The following is a 20,443-nucleotide window of genomic DNA, read 5'->3' on the forward strand; positions in this document are numbered from 1 at the left end:
AGAGAGAGAGAGAGAGAGAGAGAGAGAGAGAGAGAGAGAGAGAGAGAGAGAGAGAGAGAGAGAGAGAGAGAGATGATGGATGGATGGATGGATGGATGGATGGATGGATGGATGACAGACAGACAGACAGACAGACAGACGGACAGATTTTGGTCCAACTAAATCTAGGACCATAAAAATTATATGGGGGAACTACCAGGGACACTGACTGTCCAGAGTTTGAATTCCAATAGAATGTATAATATGATATAACACAATAGTATATTTGTTTCTTGCTTACAGTAATGTAATGTAAAATAAATAAATAGAATATTTTGAAGAGAAAACGACAGAGACTGATTTAGTAACATGCTATTAAAACGAGACTGATTTAGTAACATGCTATTAAAACGAATGCTGCATATTCTGTGAAATAAGGCAAAGGCACCTGGGACTGATTAGTAGTAAAGTGCACCAAACTTCCGTTTTTTTCTTCTTTTTCTCTAGAAAGTCTATGGTAAGAGTATTTCCTGAGCCTATGTTGACAGAAATTCCCCTAAGGCTAGACCTAGAAATGCATAGAAAGAAACGGAGCACTCTACAGAAATCTAATTAGGAGAGCTTTGCACTTCATTTTTAATATTATGGGAAGAGATGAAAATCAGTGTTAAGGTGTGAGATTTTTTTTTCTTTCCTGGTCTTTTTTCTTACTTTCTTTCCAGTTAGCTTTGATATCTAGATACTATATCTGCATTGAAATGTTTATAATTCACATGATTTACACTTCATCATTTACAAATTAGACTTTTAATTCTCTCTATATTGCTTGTTTCTAGAACATTGTTTTACCAAAAAATTGGAGGGGTGGAGTAAACGTTGATTGATTGATTGATTGATTGATTGATTGATTGATTGATTGATTGATTGATATGTCTATACCAGGGGTAGGTAACCTTGGCTCTTTTATGACTCGTGGACTTCAACTCCCAGAATTCCTGAGCCAGCAAAGCTGGCTCAGGAATTCTGGGAGTTGAAGTCCACGAGTCATAAAAGAGCCAAGGCTGCCTACCCCTGGTCTATACCATCCAGCTCAGTAAAACTCTTGGCAGTTTACAGAGAATAAAGATCTGGAAAAAATGTTGAAAAATTAAATGAGATGGTTGACAAAACAATCAAAACCGACAATACTGAACTCCTGAATGCTCTTTCAAACACTGAAGTCTTGACCACTTTGCAGAAGTCTCATATTGGTGATTTCAGGTGCAATTCTGGGGGGGAGGGGCAAAGCATTCCAAAGTGTGGTTTACATAACAGTGATGGTCTGCCTTTATGCCCAGGTCCTTTTCGGTTTCCTACAAGCATGAGTGCACTGAAATGCACTTGAACAAGATGGTCCATAAAGTACCCTGGAATCAACAATAGAGAGATTTACAAGTCAATCTATTGGCAACCAATGAATAGGTATTTAATACAGGCAGAAATTTGGCTGCTGCATTTTGTACCAAATAATTTCCAAATCATTTCTTGGGCTGTAAAGTCAACAGGAAAGAAATTTACTTTCAGATTGTTAACGTTAATGATTCTGTTAATGTAAGCTCACAGTAAAGTAAAATTAGTCCATTTGGTCTTGCTTCCTGTTTGGACTACCTTACACGGCTGACATCAATCTTGCAAGTCTGAAAATACATTTCACTCCTTACAGCCCAAACTACTAGGGAGGGTCCCTTCAGAGACATTTGCCGTGTCCCCTTTGCTAAACTACCTCGTCTAACCATCCCTCTGGCTGAGGCTTTCCCCCCCCTATCTCCCAAGGCCATTTCCATGTACCATTAGAGCAGCAGAATGAGTAGCACTCCTAAAATGTTGGCCTCTGTTCAAATCTGAACTGCATGTATCTTAATGTAATCCTCCACAAGGCATCGCAGTTATAAAAACTGTCCAGAAATAATTATCTTGCAGCTGCTATCATACACCAATCCTGTAGAGTATAGAGACTTTTCTTCAGGATTAGTAGATTGTAGTCATCTGTCTTTCATCTAAGGAGTTCATGGTAACACTAATATCCAATGCAATAAAAAATATTCTGTGAAAACGTTCATTTGGTTTGTTAATTACAGAAGTCTGAAGTAAAAACAGATACATCAAGGCATAATGTTACAAAAGATACATTAAACCTCTTGATAATTTTCATTTTTATACTGTAATGTTTATGTTTTCTGAATGATACTTTTCATATGACTAAGCAGACAACCCTAGGAACCGACTCAAGACAAAAAGGAAGGTTTGGTTACAATTACCAGGGAAGGATGATTTGACAGTGTGTCTTTGACATTCTGATTGGCAAACTAGCTGTGGGCTGGATGAATAAGTGGCTCCAAAATTGCTCATCAACTATTCCTTATCAGTTCATTTCTTATAGAAAATCAGACAAATGCTAATATTAGATATAAACTAGCTTTCAAATAACCAGTGACTTTTGGTTATTTATCAGACAATGGTCTTGAATTTGTGTGATAATTTCAGATCCTGTAATATTCTTCTGGCATGTCTATGGAGATTTTCAATCATCCAGGGCATGATTGCCCCAAACGTGCTTTTCAAAAGGCCAACTGGACTTTCTTGGTTTTTACCCTTGAAAACGTTTCACTTCTCATCCAAGAATCTTCTTCAGTTCTTCTAGCATCCTATGTTTTAAGAATTAATTTGATATAAGATTGGGTTGAATGTAAATGTTCACCTGTTTGCTTCCAAAGCATATACACAATAGGAATGTGTATCCTTCTACATTTTGGGTGTGCTTCTTATAAAACAGATTCTCCACCACAATTGCTGGGGCCATACTAATTAGATCAAGCCATATGTTAGAAACCATTGCTTTGTTAATTTAGTGGTTTGTCTCTATGCTGATTGGGATACACAATAACATTGTTTGGGTTCTTTGAAAAGTTGTAGTATGAGATACTGTATTGGGCATATTTCCTTCACCAAAATACATTTTTGCCACAATAGATTGTTCATGTTATATCAAACACATAGCAGTATGTGATGCTCAATACATGAATTGGCCATTCTTCTCTACTGTTTTATAGGACTATTGTTTTTCTTTTGTGTTAGCATTTAGTAAGTAACCACAGCACTTGATAAAGTGGTTTGAAGTTACAGGCAAGCACCACATCACAAACCATACAGGAATTTATTTGAGATAAAGTACAGATGGGCTGAACTCTGGATCTGATCTTCTTCCTGCTGGGATGGATAGAAGAAATATTGAGATCCATTGTCTAAGAGAAGAATTTCACTGTCAAAGCTTTTCTTCCCAAACAACAACAAAGTGAGACAGTGTTCATATTGGAAACATCCATGTCTCTGTTGTGGTTGTATTCTACCCCCAAGTGTAAGTAAAAAAGAAATAGATTTTAGTCATTTATTCTTATATCCTTTCAAAGTAGTTACCAATTACACAGGCTGTGTTGTATTTTCTGTTGTCAGGAACATATTAAAAGGGACCAACTTGGTAGCGAAGCGTGAAAATCAATACCTTAAAATGTATGTGTGTGCATGCACACATGTGTGAAGGCACATTTTGGGGCATGCATGCATATTTTTTATTTTATTATGACATTCACATACAGCAGATTCACACAGACTGTTGGTGGTTTGCATTTTAAAACTCCAGCAATAAAAAAATAATACAAAACATTAAAAAGTACAACTATAACAACATATGGAAATATGTATACAGGTAGTCCTTGACTTACAACAGTTTGTTTAGTGACTGTTCAAAGTTACAACCACATTGAAAAAAAGGGACTTATGATTGTTTCTCATACTTATGACCAGTGTAGCATCCCCAGAGTCACGTGATCAAAATTCAGACGCTTGACAACTGATTCATATTTATGGATGGGTGCAACGTCCTGAGTTTATGTGACCTTCTTCTTTTGCGACCTTCTGACAAGCAAAGTCAGTGGGGAAGCCAGATACACGTAACAACCCTGTTACTAGCTTAACAACTGCAGTGATTCACTTAACAACTGTGGCAAGAAAGGTGGTAAAATGGGACAAAAACTCACTTAACTTTTTCACTTACCAACAGAAATTCTGGGCTCACTTGTGGTCGTAAGTCAAGGACTACATGTAAATGGGAAATGGTCCACTTGAACTAGGGTTTTTGCCATTTACACTGCAGAGCCGGTCACTCAAAAGAAGTGTAGACCCTGTGTAAAGAGGAAAAGGTGTAAGGAGGGAAGAGAGCCTTCAAAGGGAATCTGGGGGCCCAGGGGAATGCCTCTTAATGAGATCAAGGATCATAGTGACAAGTTTAAATATTCCAGTTCTCATAATCATCACCTCAACCTCCATATTTATCTTCCTCCTCTCTTTTACTGGTGGGAAACTGAATTACAAATAAACCTCTATTAAAAGATAAAATAATGATGGCTTATTTTATATTAATGTAGAAACTCTACAGCAATCTGGGATTGTTGTATTATGCATAGGATTTAGGTTGGCAATGGCATCCTGCCTGACAACAAATTTACATACAGCCATTCAAATATGGAGACAGTAAAAATCCTAACCATGAAAAATAATGTTAATTACATTATTTCCCTTGTTTCAGAGCATATTAAATATAGCAATAATTCTTGTGCATGTAGCAGTATGTGCAGCACTTTGAATTCAATCTCCCAAAAAATCTTTTGAAGCATGTGGTTGCACAAACGTAGGACCTCGTGATGTGCATGAAATGGGGAGTCTGTTTTGTTTCAAACCGGAACAAACTATTCCGTAAGTTCTGCTGAACCATTTCAAGCCAGACACAGGCAAGGATAAAATCCAGGATGTTTCAGTTTGTGTGGGCCGGTATAACTATTGCTAACTGCAGTGATCCCAGGAAATGAAATGTTTTACGCTGATTTCTAATCCATTTGAAAGAACCTTCACCTCATCCTACACCTGAGCTACAGGTAGTCGCCACTATTGAGCATTTGTGTTGTGGATCTCAGTAAGAACCACATTGTATTGTTTCAGTGGCTCCTAATGTGCTGTAACAAATGTGCTTACAATATGAGATTTTGTGGAGTCTCTCTTCCCAGAAACAGTTTCCAGGGCATTACAGTGTATGAACATCAGAACTCTTTGAAATTTGGTGGTGATCAGATTAAACTATCTAGAACAGGGCTTTTCAACCTTTTCACGGATTATACCACTTTTAGGATATGGCAATATTCAAGTACCACCAGTCGCCTAGCAAGGTGTCAAAAACTTGATGACCAAAAAAAAAAGAAAGGAAAAAAGTGATAAAGTACAGGTAATACTCAATTTACAACAGTTCGCTTAGTGACTGTTTGAAGTTACAACAGCACTGAAAAAAATGACTTATGAGCATTTTTCATACTTATGACCATTGTAGCATCCCCAGGGTCATGTGATTTATATTTGGATGCTTGGCAACTAATCCATATTTATGATAGTCAGTGTCCCAGGGTCATGTGGTCTTTGTGACCTTTTGACAAGCAAAGTCAATGGTCCATCGGAGGAGCCTCACAGTCCCTCTTGGGCCACATGGGGTACTCCTGGACATTGGCGTGGGCTGCCCAGAGCCCTGGGGAGCGGAGGGCAAGCGCCCAGCCCACCCCTCGAGCTCCCAGGGCATCAGAATCCCTCAGCTCAACCCAGTCCAGCCCCACTTCCCTGAGGAGGTGCCTAGCTGCGCTTACCTCCTCCTCGAGGCTGCTGCTGCTGTGCTCACTCTCCTTGGCCAGGTTGCTCATGGTGGGTGCAGGAGGGCAAAGTGTGTGGGTCAGAGAGAGGCCCACTCCCTCTCCATGTGAGGAGACCCGGCTTTGTAACCAAAGCATCCTTAACGATAGAATGGGAGACCATCGGGATAGGCCAAGAGGAGGGGGCAAGGGGATGGCAAAAGGGCAGCAGGGCTGCTGGTGCCCAAGTGCTAAGGCAGGACTTCCCTTAGACCCTCACTCCCTCTCATTCCAATCTCCCTTCTTCCTTCCTTCCTTCCTTCCTTCCTTCCTTCCTTCCTTCCTTCCTTCCTTCCTTCCTTCCTTCCTTCCTTCCTTCCTTCCTTCCTTCCTTCCTTCCTTCCTGCTTCCCTCTCTCCCCTGCCTCCCTTTTTCTCATTCCCATCTCCTTTTTTCCTCCCTCCCTCCCTCCCTCCCTGCCCAGGAAGGGACAAGGGGAGGGGGAGAGGTTGCCAGCATGGCCGGTGACCATGGCTTAAAAGGCCACTGTAAATTCCCGGACAAGAGCCACACAGCCTTAAGAGCAGGGTGGCAGGAAGATTTTTGCGATGAGGGAGGGAGAAGAACAGGCAAGAAACGCCTGTGAGGAATGATGAAAGACACCCTTCCTTGGGGCTGGGCAAACCGAAGCTGGCGAGAAGCCGAACCTGCCTGGGCGCACACACAGGAGGCAGCGAGTCCGTGGGGCCTGGTGTCCCGGGTGAAAGGGAAGCACTCAGAATGCAGTCAGCCTGCGGGGGCAGGACGGTCACCTGGGACGCCAGGGTGTCATTAAAAAGGCAACCACTATTTATGTGTCTTCAGGAATATGTTCAAGTCAATGCTTTATGGAAGAATTTTTAGTTATCCTGTACTTTTCAATCCACTTATAATCAAAAAGTGATATTATTTTTTTTTAAAGTTCTCATTTATGGAGCACCAATGATGAGATGAAACCCAACTGATCATCTCTTTTTTCTCTCTCTCTCTTTTCTGGTTCCAGGATTGTTCCAAATACTCTTGTTAGCCCACTGAAAGCTGTAGTTGCTCCTTCCCTCCTTCAGAAACACAGCTCATCACCATCACAGAGCCAGTCTCCAAATGGGCATCATTTCTCAGCAAATAAATTATATCTGCCGTTTCCAAGCCATTCTACGCAGCAGGGGCCACAAGGTAATTCTATACTGTATATTTATAGAAGGATGCACCATGCATAAAGAAATGTAAAACGCATACACGAATCCACTCTCAGGGCCAAAGTAACCATAACAACCAAAGTATATTGAAAGTTATACTGTGCCTTGACATAATTATGTCAGGCAAGATCCATCTTTGCCATTTTATAATCTGGATAAAAGATGGGGACATGGGAAATGTAATGACTTTAGACTGTATAGCCTGTTGTATTATTCCTCATGAACAGGAAAGCAACATGAGCTTGCTGTTTTCAGCGGGTCCTCTGTGTTTCTCATAATGTTTAATTTGAAATGAAATTTGGCATTTGACAGCAGCTTGTATAATCCCAAATGCTATGGGCTTTGAGTGATTATGGGAGCTGTGCTTCCCTTATTGGAGATGTCACTCAAGCTGATCAGCGCCAGCTTAGAGGGAACCATTTGAATCATTTACATCATGCTTTAGGAAATGGCAAATATTTTATATTTTCATATGAAGCAGAAATAGTATCGATAGCGTCATTGGCATAATAAAGGTAAAATTAAAGTCATGTCCGAGTCTAGGGGACGGTTTCATTTCCATTTCTTAGCTGAGGGAGCCAGCATTGTCTGAAGATGCTTTTGTGATCATGTGGCCAGCATGACTATATGCCGAGGGGCATGGAACACTGTTACCTTCCCACCAAAGTGGTACCTGTTAATCTACTCTACCTGGAGCAGATAACGGGCTCACCCTGCCACGCAGCATTTAGGTCTCGAACCTGGGCTGTTGACTTTCCAGCTGACAAGCCCAGCATCTTAATGGCTGAGCCACCTCAGCCCTCTCATTGGCACAATTGACTATAGTAAATGGAAAATGTATTTTTCTATTTTGTAATAAAAATAGTAATCCATTTTTACTGGTAGAAGTAGCCACGCTTTGTGAGATAATGCAGTGCTAGTGAAGTACACAGTTTGACACATTCAAATGCAGTCGCCACATAAATGCTAATGAGGAAAAATAATGAAAGAGCAAGCAACCACTGATGTCTTCAATTTTTCACGGATGTTTTCTTGAATGCTACAGTTTACCACTGCTACGTATCTATCTAGCATTTGAAAAGGAGTCTGCATTTCTAGTGGACAATCATTTAAATATGAGCCAGCAGTGTGCTGCAGCTGCCAAAAAAGCCAACACAGTGCTAGGCTGCATTAACAGAGGGATAGAATCAAGATCACGTGAAGTATTAATACCACTTTACAAAGCCTTGGTAAGGCCACACTTGGAATACTGCATCCAGTTTTGGTCACCATGTTGTAAAAAAGATGTTGAGACTCTAGAAAGAGTACAGAGAAGAGCAACAAAGATGATTAGGGGACTGGAGGCTAAAACATATAAGGAACGGTTGCTGGAATTGGGTATGTCTAGTTTAATGAAGAGAAGGACGAGGGGGGACATGATAGCAGTGTTCCAATATCTGAGGGGCTGCCACAAAGAAAATGGAGTCAAGCTATGTTCCAAAGCGCCTGAAGGCAGGACAAGAAGCAACAGATGGAAACTAATCAAGGAGAGAAGCAACCTAGAACTAAGGATAAACTTCCTGACAGTTAGAACAATTAACCAGTGGAACAACCTGCCTCCAGAAGCGGTGAACGCGCCAACACTGGCAGTTTTTAAGAAGAAACTGAACAGCCATTTGTCCGAAATGGTATAGGGTTTCCTGCCTGAGCAGGGGGTTGGACTAGATGATCTCCAAGGTCCCTTCCAACTTTATCATTATTATTATTATTTATCACAAATGGCAAAAATCCTAGTTCGAGTATACCATTTCCCATTTATGTCTTTTTGTGAACCTGCTTTTTTAGCCTAGTTTTGGACAGGTTTAGTAACAGTTAAAGAGGTCTATACAAGTTATTAGCTAACATAGGTTTCCAAAAAAGCTTCATCTCCCAGCAAAAAAAAAGTAAAAAGGTTGAGGAGTAGGTGCATGATGTCCTGAACTATTAACCAGCCAAGAATATTTTAATTCAGTATATAACAAATGTTCAGTGTGTCAGAAAATTTCGTTGAGTATACCGTAAAGTTAACCTGGAATAAGTGTGCAATATGAGCACAACTACAGAAATCTAGTTGACCTTAAGCTAGGTTGACTGGAGAAATTTCCTAGTTCAGGTGTTTGCAACTCAGGCAAACCATAGATGGACCATGGATTTGTTCAGAACCTTCAGATTTTATCAGAAATATTAGTAATTTTCTGGGGTATGCCAAAAATTTGTGAGAACAGACGTACGTCTGGCTCATTAATAATACTTAATTACTGTTGGAGTAATTTTAGTATGGTTTTAATTATGTTTGTTGTCCTTCACTGGTTACATGAATAGATTTTATACTCTACTTTTTCTGCATAGAGAACCAGTTTAGACAATTACTTCAGCATGTAAGAAATTACATTGCTATATTGATTCAGTAGTTAAATTGTGGCTGGAAATACAGCTAGTTCTTAACCTTCCATTTATCTTTGTTCTTGTGGGAAAAACTTTACAGAATCAACAAGAAACTATACTAGTAACCAGCTCAACGTCTTTTTGTATAAGAAATCTTTCAGCACCAGATTAGAGCTAAACTTGCAGAAAGCTAAGACATAGGAAGATTTCAAATCCAAGCAGACTAAATCTCCATATGTGCAGTTGTCTATGGAGATTCTCAGTCATCCAGGTCATAGTTATCCCAAAGAACTGAAGAAGCTTCTTGGATGAGAAACAAAACATCTTCAAAGAAAAACAAGAAAGTCCAGTTGCCTTTGGGATACATATGTGCAATTGTTTAGGAGTGGCAGAAATTTGCTGAAATGCCAACTCCCCTCTCCCCTTGAAACAGCACTTGTGCCTTTGGCCTGGATAGCAGGAAAAACACGGTGGAGCAGGAGGGAGCAGGAGAGGAAAAGAGCTGATTCCTAGAAAGGAAGCAAGTCCATCAAAGGGATTTTGAGAGAGGAAACAGATCCACCTCTCTAGGAGGATGGTTTTAACCCTCAGGAGGTCAAGCCAAATCCAATCTGTCTGGTGCTGCCTGTTACTCTAGGAATCTGTGCAGGAATGGGGAGAAGGAAATTGTGCATGTGTAAAAGAGAGAGAAGGGGTCAGTTTGAGAGTGAGTGAAAAGAGCAGAATAAAGGATGGATGAAGGGAGGAGGAAGAGGGAGGGAGAACAGCCAGACGGCGAGGAGAAAACGAAAAGGGATGAAAAGGAAGAGGGAGGTGGAGAAAAGTTGGCACCACACAGTAGCAGTAGCTGGACTTTTGGAAAAAGCAGTTCTCCCAACTGTTTCTTTGCTGGAAGACAAGGCTCCTTTGCAGACTTATTTCAGTGACTTCCCATTGCTCCTAAGCAGTTGTGTGCTTGAATTTCAGCAGATGCCAGTGCAGAGAAGGAGTAGTAATGTACGGAGTGCGGGCTGCCTCAAGAAGGTGCAAGAGATCCTGGGAGAGCCAGCGTAGGTCATGCATGAGTGTCTCTCTGGGTCTGGTGCTGAAAATCCTGCTTGCAAAGTTTTTCAGCACCAGGTGGAGCCTTCTAGGATCTCCCCCACCTCCCTGACTCACCCCAACATTCCTTACCTGGGACTTAACAAACCACACGTTTTCTAAACAACTACAACCAGGAGTGCTAAAAATGTGGTTGTTGAGCAAAGTAGTCATGTGGTCTCTCACTTAACGGTTGCTTCTCTCAACAACAAAGATTATGGTTTCGATTGTGGTTGTAAGTTGAGGACTACGCTTAGTTGAGGACAATCTTAAGGCTTCTTTTCCAGCTACAATCTGCATGACCTTCTGTTTCTCTTCCCCATTGCGCATTGACAGAATGAAAGTAGGTTTTGCCTTTGTTTCATTAAGGTAATTCAAGCTTTTGACATATCCAAATTCAAAAGCCTGAGGCTATAATATATTTTACATTAATAAACTACATTTTGTCAATGAAAAGATAACTAAGCTATCAAAAAGAGAAAATGGAGGTTGTTGCAGCACATTATTTGTTGCTGTAATAAATGAAAGCTAAAAAAAATTAATAATAAACAAAACTCATTATCTCAATCTGGCAATTTAGAGATACGCAGGTTTACCAATCCAACAGATTGGTTGAGATAATGGAAATGATCTCCAACACATCTGAAATGCATCACTAAAAGCTAGTAATATGGAACCTCAAGGATAAAATTTAGCTGCTTGTGAGTGCAACAGAAGAAGAAAAAAATACCCTGAATTGAGGCTTTTGGAGAAGACCGCACTTCCCTACTTGTTCTGTGTCGTAGGGTTTTTTTAAAAGTAGTAATTGTCAACTCAGACAAACACCAACATGTCATTTGTGGTAATCTCACTTTGTTTCTGTTAATACTTTCAAATCTTAAGCTGAATACATTTTTAATCAGTGTCTGCTAGCAGACATAAATACTCAGTTTAAGCCGAAAAATTATGAAGAACAGTCATCCAATTGCAAAATCAATTATAAAGTCATTGTAAAAGAAAAGGCGTATTTGTATTTCTACTCTGTTTTTGGTACAATAACTCAAACAAACTATCTCCGGACATGTTAGGGATATGAATACCTGGACAATGGCTGAGAACAAAATTCCAGTAGAATATAAGGTTATGACTAACTAAAGTAAGATCCAGATGGAAATTATTATAAATTGAAAGAATTTGGCGATCAAATGAAATAGTACAACTATTTATATCTTACGTGATGTCTTCGCATAGAAACTTTATATAATTTGACGAGTTTGACTTATTTATATTCATACATTAGAAGGAATGACACAAATGAATTGGCATTTAGGAGGCATATTCCAATACTTCTACTCCTTCTATCACTCATTTGAAATTGCTTCAGATTTTTTGGCTGAAGCTTGAGGGAAATAGGAGCAACCAGCATACTTTATGATGTGGTTAACTACAGCTTTTTTTATATATAGATCACATATAGCAAAATTATAGCTGAATGTTAAGTTTGGAACATAGTTGATTCCTTTATTAACTGTTGTATTTCTATATTTTATTCCACATAAAATATTTAACAGTGATCATTTAAACCGACAGTATGCTTAGGAAATTCTTCTTTGGAAATTAGTTGCCACAGATTTGATTTAAATCTGAGAAACTGAAGGAATGCCTGCAATCCACGTGGTTGGACCTTGTGCTGGTGGCAGTGTGAATGACAAGCTTAGCTGCAGCTGCCAAAATGTGTTACAGTTCTTAACACAAATAGAAATGTTTTGTGAATTTTTTTACAAGGAAATGTGGCGGGGGATGATAGTCATTTTATTGTACACAGTTTAATGGAATGGTTCATATTTTAGTCCCTTAAGAGTTTAAATATGGATCTTTTAGAAATGTCTTCAGATTTCTGCACAAAACCACATGTGGTGGTTAATTGCACTATAGCTGTAGGATTTGAACGTCACTTTAACCTCCTACTGTTACCATCTATTACGTTTTGAAAGGTACATAGGCCAACAAATTGTGAGCAGTTAAAAACAAACGGAATAACAAAAACAAATACGTTTTGAAAGGTACATAGGCCAACAAATTGTGAGCAGTTAAAAACAAACGGAATAACAAAAACAAAAAGTTCATTGTTGATGATGGATATAACTAGGTTAAGTGCTGGCAAGGCTCATTTGAAACTTCCCTTCTGCACTGTGACATCACTCATCATTGGTATTAATTCTGAAGACAGAGGAATCTTGAAGAGTTAACCAAATTGAATCATTCTTACAGTATATTGGGAGCTATGTTTTCAGGAAAAATGAGAACAGTCAAGTTGCTTGGATAGCCTGAAAACAAAAAAAAATTTTTAAAAAAATCCTTCTATGCAAAAGGAATATTCTTTTTAAGCGGGAGATACCTCTGTGCAAAAATCTCACGGTAGAGATGCTATCATGAAACAACAACTACAAAAAGGTTTCACTGGATTGTCTCTTCTCCACAGGGTAACTTGCAATCACTCTGAAACACTGTAATTGGCAAAGCCAATTTATAACCCAGCTATTGTAACTGCCAAACATCATTCTTGAAAAAGAAAAAAAAATCTCATCCAGCTGTTCAGTTTCTGTGTTGGACCTTTTAAAGAGTCCACTATGACTGCAAATGTTAACAATAGGTAAAAATTAAAAACATACAAGCAGAGAACAGAGCAGATAATAGTTATGGTAAATGGGAAAGTCTGTGAGCCTTAACTTCAAATATTGGATGAAATGCAGCAATTTAGGGAAGGAATTGTTAAAAAGAGAAATAATTTGAAACCAAAATTGCTGTTCCATTATAATAAAAAAAAAATAGAGGGCCAACAGAGATGAAGCTGACCATATTAGACAACTCTGGCCTGAAACATCATTGCACTGCAAAGGAGAAAAATATTTGGTATTAATGGAATAAAAGCATCCCTGTTCATGTAGCTAAAAACTTTACTAGGCAATAGTGGCCCATTGGGGAATGCTGATCAAGGGCAATATGCTTCTTGATTCATTTGCTGTGCTGCTAAACCAAATCAGGCAATGGGTGTTTGCCAGATGCCAGACTTTGAATCTGGCTTTTGCTCACGTAAAAGGTTGCATTCTTCTAAATGTCTGAACACTCTCTGTTTGCAGGTTACCAAGGTAGCTTTCACTCTATACAAAACTGCTTCCACTACGGAGATTGCTACAGAACAATGGACTCATCTTTCAGTAGTGATGTGCTATCAGGAGAATCTCATTGCTGTAACCCTCTGCGACAAAATGGATATCACATCCTCAGTGCACCTGTAGCTTCAACGGGTAATTGATTTAGACTATATTCCTATCATTTTAGTTGGACATTCTTCCTTAACAAAAACACTACGGATAGAGGATCTACATTTTTAGACACAAGATCAGTCACATTTTCCCCTGGATTCTGAACTGGGGTTTTTTAATTGTCTCTTTTTAAACCACAGGAGCTTTATCAAGGTTGAAACTAATAAATGTATTTTAGAGTTATGTGAGAGAAGGGTGACTTAGTTGAATCGGACAGATACTGTGATATCATTGCATTAGTATGACACATCTGCTCCAGTCTAATATTAGTGGAATATACTAGAAAGAATTGCAAATTGGCAGTGATATACATTTATTTAAATATTTGCTTGGTTTTATAGCTTGACTCTACCTGACTTTAAGCTAAAAGCATTCATTTTACAGAAATAAACATGCAATTTTTTAAAGGATATTTACAGTAACATTCATAAAGGAAATGTCTATCTTTATAATATTAGTCAAATGTCACATTCGTATAAGATCCTGTCAGTTTTTTAAAAGGGTAGTTTGATTAAATACTTTAGTGTACAGGTTATAATGATTTTAAAACTGCATTGAACGAAACAGTTTTCCCGTTCTCAACTTCCTTCCAGCTTTCTCAAGACTATCCCCAATATTCATGAATGATTCACTGGAGATTCTCTTTAGTAGAATGAAAACTTTAATGAAAAATTTTCACCAAACCAAATTTGTCCATCAGTCATATGTCAGTTGACTTCAATATAGTCTCACTACAGACAGAGGAAAAAATCTGTGCCTATCAGGGTAGCTTTGAATATTAGCACTGCCCTCTTCTTTCTCTGCTTATTGTTATTCCTTTTGCAAATATAAATTCTCATATTAATTTCCTTTGGTAATTTGTGAGGGATCATTGAAGAGAAATTTGTGTGGGTGTGCATGTATAAATTTTCAAAAAAAAAACACCTTAAAAGAAAAACAGAAAAAAGATTTGGAGAAAGAAAAAGCTCAGGAATGAAAAAAAGTGAAAATGCAAGATCAAAATAGAAAAAAAACAATATAGTCAAAATCGTATTAATTATATTAAATCTTATTAAAATAGTAAGAGTAATAAAAAGAAAAAAATAGAACATGATTTTCTTTAGTACAGATGTAAGTAAAAATATATCAAACTCTTATTCTAAGATTAATATTTGTGTACATTATTTCCATAATCCCATGTAATTCTAATAATCAAATCCCCAAATAAACTTTCCATTTCCTTTAATTTGTTGTAAAAAGTCCAAAAATGATTTCCAGGTAGAAATTAAATTTGTTAAAGTCTTTTTAATTGCTTGCTGTCACTTTCACCATTTCTACAAATTCCACCAGCTTCACCATCCATTCTTCCATTATAGATATTTGTACGTCCTTCTACCGTTGACCACATAAAAGTATTGCTGCCATTACCATAAATAAAAACAAAGTTCCATAAGATGGAGCCTTCAAAGCAACTTTTAACATCCATATTTGATCATTTGCTCTCATAAGACACACTGAGACTTTATTTAAGTTGTTCTGTCTTTTCCCCCTGGATTCTTAATAGTACCAATGTTACATAAGAGCATATTTACTAGGAATGCTATGTACAACAACAGAGCACTGCTCTGTGAGTCTTATAAATGGTCAGGAAGTAATACTTCCATTTCAGAGCTTTGGATAGTTTATAGTCGTGTCTAGGGTATTTCTTTAACTAAATCCTTTTGACAATTTGAATGGTAAGAGTTTCTAAAAAGAGAAGAGTGCTTGAATTTATTTTCAAATTTATTCATGTGGAGTTTTTAATGCTTTTCAGCACTGAGTGGCTCTCACTTCAGTAGCTATCTGTTTAGAATCTCTCCTGAACTTGAATCTCTCCAAAAAGATCTGAAATGAAAAAATGGTTTGGAAATTATGGGAAACAGGAAAAAGTCCCAGAACCATGTACTTTCCTTAACCCCATCTTCACCTTTTATCTTCAGATGTGTGCTTTCCTCCCTTTGTCCTTCCCACATCTTTACATGATTGGCTTAGGCTGGAGCGTCTGGCATCAACAATTTTTGGCTATAATTCTGTCATTTAATGTAAATTATAGCCTAGGAATAAGATCTTACAATTAAAATGCTGATACTCTTAGCTCCTTTACAGCACATTCTTCAGTACAGGAGAATAACAGAGTTGGAAGGGATCTTTGGGGTCTTCTAATCAACCCCCTGCTCAGGCAGGAGACACTATATCATTCCATACAAATGGTTGCCAATCTCTTCTTAAAAACAGAAAAAAGCAGAAGTTGTTCAGACTCATGTATGGTATATATGTATGTGTGCAGGGCTTTTTTTCTCATAGAACGCCCAGAACAGAGTTCCGGCACCTTTTTTGGATGGAATCTTGTAGGGTAGGCAAGGCGGGTTGTATGACATGTGTGAGTTCCGGCACTTTTTTTTTTTTTTTTAGAAAAAAAGCACTGTATGTATGTATGTATGCACATACGTACTTGGTTTCTACAGGCATAAAAGAAGAGAAAACTTAACAATTAGATCTTTCAAAAGAAGGAATTTAATGAGAAACAGACATTGTTCTTCAGAAATGTTTGATTGTTACAAGTAAAGCTGCAGGGGTATGAAGTTGTGAAATGCAGAGGCAACAGTTCACTAATAAACAATCCAAACTGAAAAAGGACAGTCCTATAACAGCAGCATTTTGCTGTTACTGATGCATATTTTTCAGAGACTTAAAGAACAACACCACCACCACCAAAATCAAAAGTCCAGTCACTAGGCTTCCGGTTCCGGATTGTGGCGCTAGCGGACGTGCGGAGAGAGCGCTCTCTCCACCGTCCGGTTTTCCTTCGTCAGAAGACCCTGGAAAGGGTCGAAAGTCACCCTGGAGGGGTGACCACCGCTGAGGAGGACCCTCGCTAGATCGCGGAAGGGCGGTAGCCCTTCCGTTTGATCCGAGGCAGCTCCTTTGGACCGACAAAGAAAAGATCGGCCATTAACATGGCCGATCACTAAGCTGTACCAGCTGAAAGCCAAAAGCACTACCAAGCACAACGAAAGCAATGTGGAGGAATTGGATGAGACCTTACCTTTCTTGCACCCCAACTACCTTACTGTAAAAGCCTTTGGAAATTTTCCCCCCTTTCTAACTTGGCGGCTTCTGCCTACTCTGGGAACATAAAGCTATGGGGAAAAAAAGAACAACTAATCTAAACAACTAAATAATTGGACTTGTAATTTTTGGATATTTGGGGCCCCAAAAGCTTCCTATTCTTACAAGGACTTATTACTTTATTTATCTGTTAAGCTGAAAAAAAAGGTTATTTTTTCAAACCATATAAAAGCCTAACTTGAGTTTGAGAAAGACTTTACATGTCACTGGGGACATCTTGTGGTGAAATGTGGTACAGCAAGTGAATTTCTCTTTGACTGGGAAACTTGTGAGACTAAGATTTGGCTTTGGCACTATCAAAAAAGATAAGAACTTGAAACAGCTGGATGGTGAAAACAACTCTCTATAATGGAGGTGAACACTATTGTCTTTTATCAAAAATAGCCTCCACTAAAGGACTATCTGTAAACATCATAGAAATGGAGGAATACTATCCACAACTTAACTATAATCTGATACTTGAAAAAATCCTTGAGGCTACTGAGCTAATGAATTCCAGACTGAAAAATAAAGGCGCCACTTCAAAGCTACAAAATGCAGCCCAGACTCCAACTGATGAACCTACAATCCAAAAGGCAATAGAAGAGGAAGGAATTAATATATACCAGCTACAACCTACTGAGAACCCTGATACCCAAACCTTGATCTTAACCAAAAAACCTGCAATTTTAACAGCATCAGAAACTGAAGAAAGCAACACTAAGATGGAAGGTGCTGAAGATTTACATGTACAGCACATTTAGAACCCAGATAAACCAGACAACTAAATAACAACTATAACATTGAACATGACCTTCTACTTAAACCAGCTGAAACCGGAAGAAAAAGAGGACCAGACTGAACTGACGACAGATGTACTGAGCCAAATATGGAGACCTGAATTATTGGATCAACAATCTAATGACTATGAAGAGGCCAGGTCTTTTGAAAAATTGATAATTGGATGGTCTCCCTTGACCCAAATGACATGTGTAGGGATGAAGGGAGAGCCACCTGAGGAGTTAGAGGCACTACTATGGAAGCCTGCTTGGCACAAAAAGAAAACTAGAGTTAGACTTAAAAATGTTTTTTTATGTGACCTATAATAGAAGAGTTTAAAATCTCTTTAAAATCTCACTCAATGGCCTAAGGAGAATTTAAAAGATACTAATTGATTTAATATTTAGGATCTAGATCTATAAGGGAAATAAAAAAATAGTTACTACAATAATAGTTTTGGATTATAATATAGAAGTTGGATTGAGATGATAAAGGTTATCTTATTAGTAAGGTTTGAGGTATTAGGAAGAGAAATTGAATATGTTTGTGAAATAAAGTAAGAAGCTATCTGAGTAAATAATAAATGTATTTTAGATATGACAATTATTTTGTAATGAACTAAGGGAACTTTGGGCCACCCGAAATCTAAAGATTATGGATATTATGTTAACTGGAATACTGTAACTGAAATTAGGTAAAATTCAAAACAGGATATGAAGGTGTATAAGACAAAATATATTGATAAATGTCTTAACTGACTGAGTTATAACTAGCAATGTATTAATTTGAATGTGATACAATAACTAAGGGAAATAGAGAGGAAGTTTTGATGATGTAACCTGACATATGCATGAAAGAGCTTGTTATTTGATTATGGACTACCCAATCACCATATTGCTTCCTTAACACTTGCAGCTTTGTAAAATTGGAAAATTAATAAAACTTGTTGTTGTTTTTTTTTTAAAAAAAAGTCCAGTCACTATAATCCATTTTAGAAAGCTTCTGTTTCCATGCCTTGATCCAGAACATAAGAAACCGTCACCACTTTCTAATAGTATGACATCTTATTTGATATATGACCAATCCTTGGTAATTCAGAATAATTACCAAGGTCATGACATGTGTAGGCATTTAAGTTGAATGGTTACTGAACATGTTAACAGATTGAATGGCACTGTAGAAAGAAATAATAGCCATTCTTATCATCATTACACATTCCTGGAAGCTATAATATTGTTTTCTGTGTAGACTAAAGCACCAATTAGTTTTAAAGTTCTAGGGCAGCATCCCCCATCTGATGTGCTTCAGATGTGTTGGGAGTGCAGTATTCAAGTTCCTAACTAGCACAATTAGTTATGGCAGCCAGGAATTGTGGGAAATATAAAACAAGCATTTCAGCCCACCAAGCTGTTGGACACCTGTTTATTTACTTATTTGTTGTGCACGTCTTTCTTCCTGATAACCAGAGGGAACGAGGGAGATTTGCAGTAGACAGATGGAAGGAAGCAGAAGAGTTAAGCAACTTCCATCCCTTTCTTGCTAAACAACTTAGGAGGCCTTTTGTATTAAAAAAAAGGGGGGGGACGTACAGTAGAGCATCATACGTATTTAGTCTGAGCCTGCAATTCAGATTGTTCTTGCTACTTTATAGTTACTCATATATCTCATATGCTTACCATATTTCCAGGCTATGAAGTCATCTCTGAGGCAGAGAGCATATCAGAAGAAGTTATCAATGGAACTGAAGAGAATAATGGATTTTTCCAAAATGGCACTTTTGATCACTGTTTAAATCACATTCCTCCCATCTACACAGATACCTAAGTCTATCTTAAATTGTTACTTTGTCTACCATGCTTATAATGCCTTTTGTATTTACAGAATTGTTGTTGACCTACCTTGATTGTATTTAATCTGCAACCTTTTATGTGTTCATTTAAATCAACTGCTCGCATTTACCAATCTATTTTATAAAGGAATATACTGTGTAATTTGTTGGTATCTATTCCTTTGTTGTGGCACTTTGAAACTGATTCTCTTAAGGGAGAAGGAGGACCATTTAAAACTGCTTGATGTGTAAGTCCTTTTGAGTAAAATATAAATTTAAATTATAAAATATGCTTGTAAAGATTTTTTTTTAAGAAGTATGTTTTCAATTTAAGACTGCTGGTCCCTTTAATCACAGTTAATTCATGGGATGTTTTCTTGACTATAAAAGGACTTCTTTAAAATTCACAGACCTCATGTACATAAACGTTTTCTCTTTGCTGAGCAGGTTTTATATTTTCAATTTTACAAGAAAAAATTAAAAATTGGAAATTAGTGTGCTCTTTTTTTTACTTCATTCTGTCAATGAGAACTATCTTTTAACTTAGAATTCATACAGTTCTATACACAATTTCTCTGTCTTCTTCCCAAAATGCTGTAATTCAAACCATTTATCTTTTGATATTCCACTTTTCCAGCTTTTTCTGCATGAAGGTAATGTAATTGGCTTATTAGGGGAAATCTAAAAGAATAAAAACTAGTGTCCCAGAAGATATATGCTATACTAAATCTATTGTTATTTTGGCTGCAAGAATTTAATACAACTGCATTTCTCAAAATGAATAGCAGCTTTAATAGAAAACAGAATTATTTATTTATTTATTATTTATTACTTTAATTTATACCCCGCCCTTCTCCCGAAGGACTCAGGGCGGCTTACAGGCAATAAAAACGGAACTATACAATAAATATCTAAAAACAATTAAAATATATATTAAATAAGCCTGTTATTTTTAGAAAAGTTATAAAATCCCTATTAAAATCCCTATACAATCCCCCCCCTAGG

At 37.7% G+C, this 20,443-nt stretch overlaps 1 protein-coding gene across 1 annotated transcript in view; it reads left to right on the forward strand.

Annotated features, from left to right (window-relative positions):
- GLIS1 (GLIS family zinc finger 1) overlaps window positions 1-19,888 on the forward strand; it is a 223,983-nt gene extending 204,095 nt beyond the window's left edge. The window contains 3 exon segments of the mRNA XM_029283125.1: window positions 6,724-6,893; window positions 13,519-13,686; window positions 19,298-19,888. Coding sequence (XP_029138958.1) covers window positions 6,724-6,893; window positions 13,519-13,686; window positions 19,298-19,434 — 475 coding nt within the window. The 3' untranslated portion in view covers window positions 19,435-19,888.
- Window positions 19,889-20,443: the final 555 nt, after the last annotated feature.

This window comes from Protobothrops mucrosquamatus, unplaced genomic scaffold (assembly GCF_001527695.2).
Source record: "Protobothrops mucrosquamatus isolate PMUCROS unplaced genomic scaffold, P.Mucros_1.0 scaffold24, whole genome shotgun sequence".
In the NCBI taxonomy this organism is placed as follows: Eukaryota; Metazoa; Chordata; class Lepidosauria; order Squamata; family Viperidae; genus Protobothrops; species Protobothrops mucrosquamatus.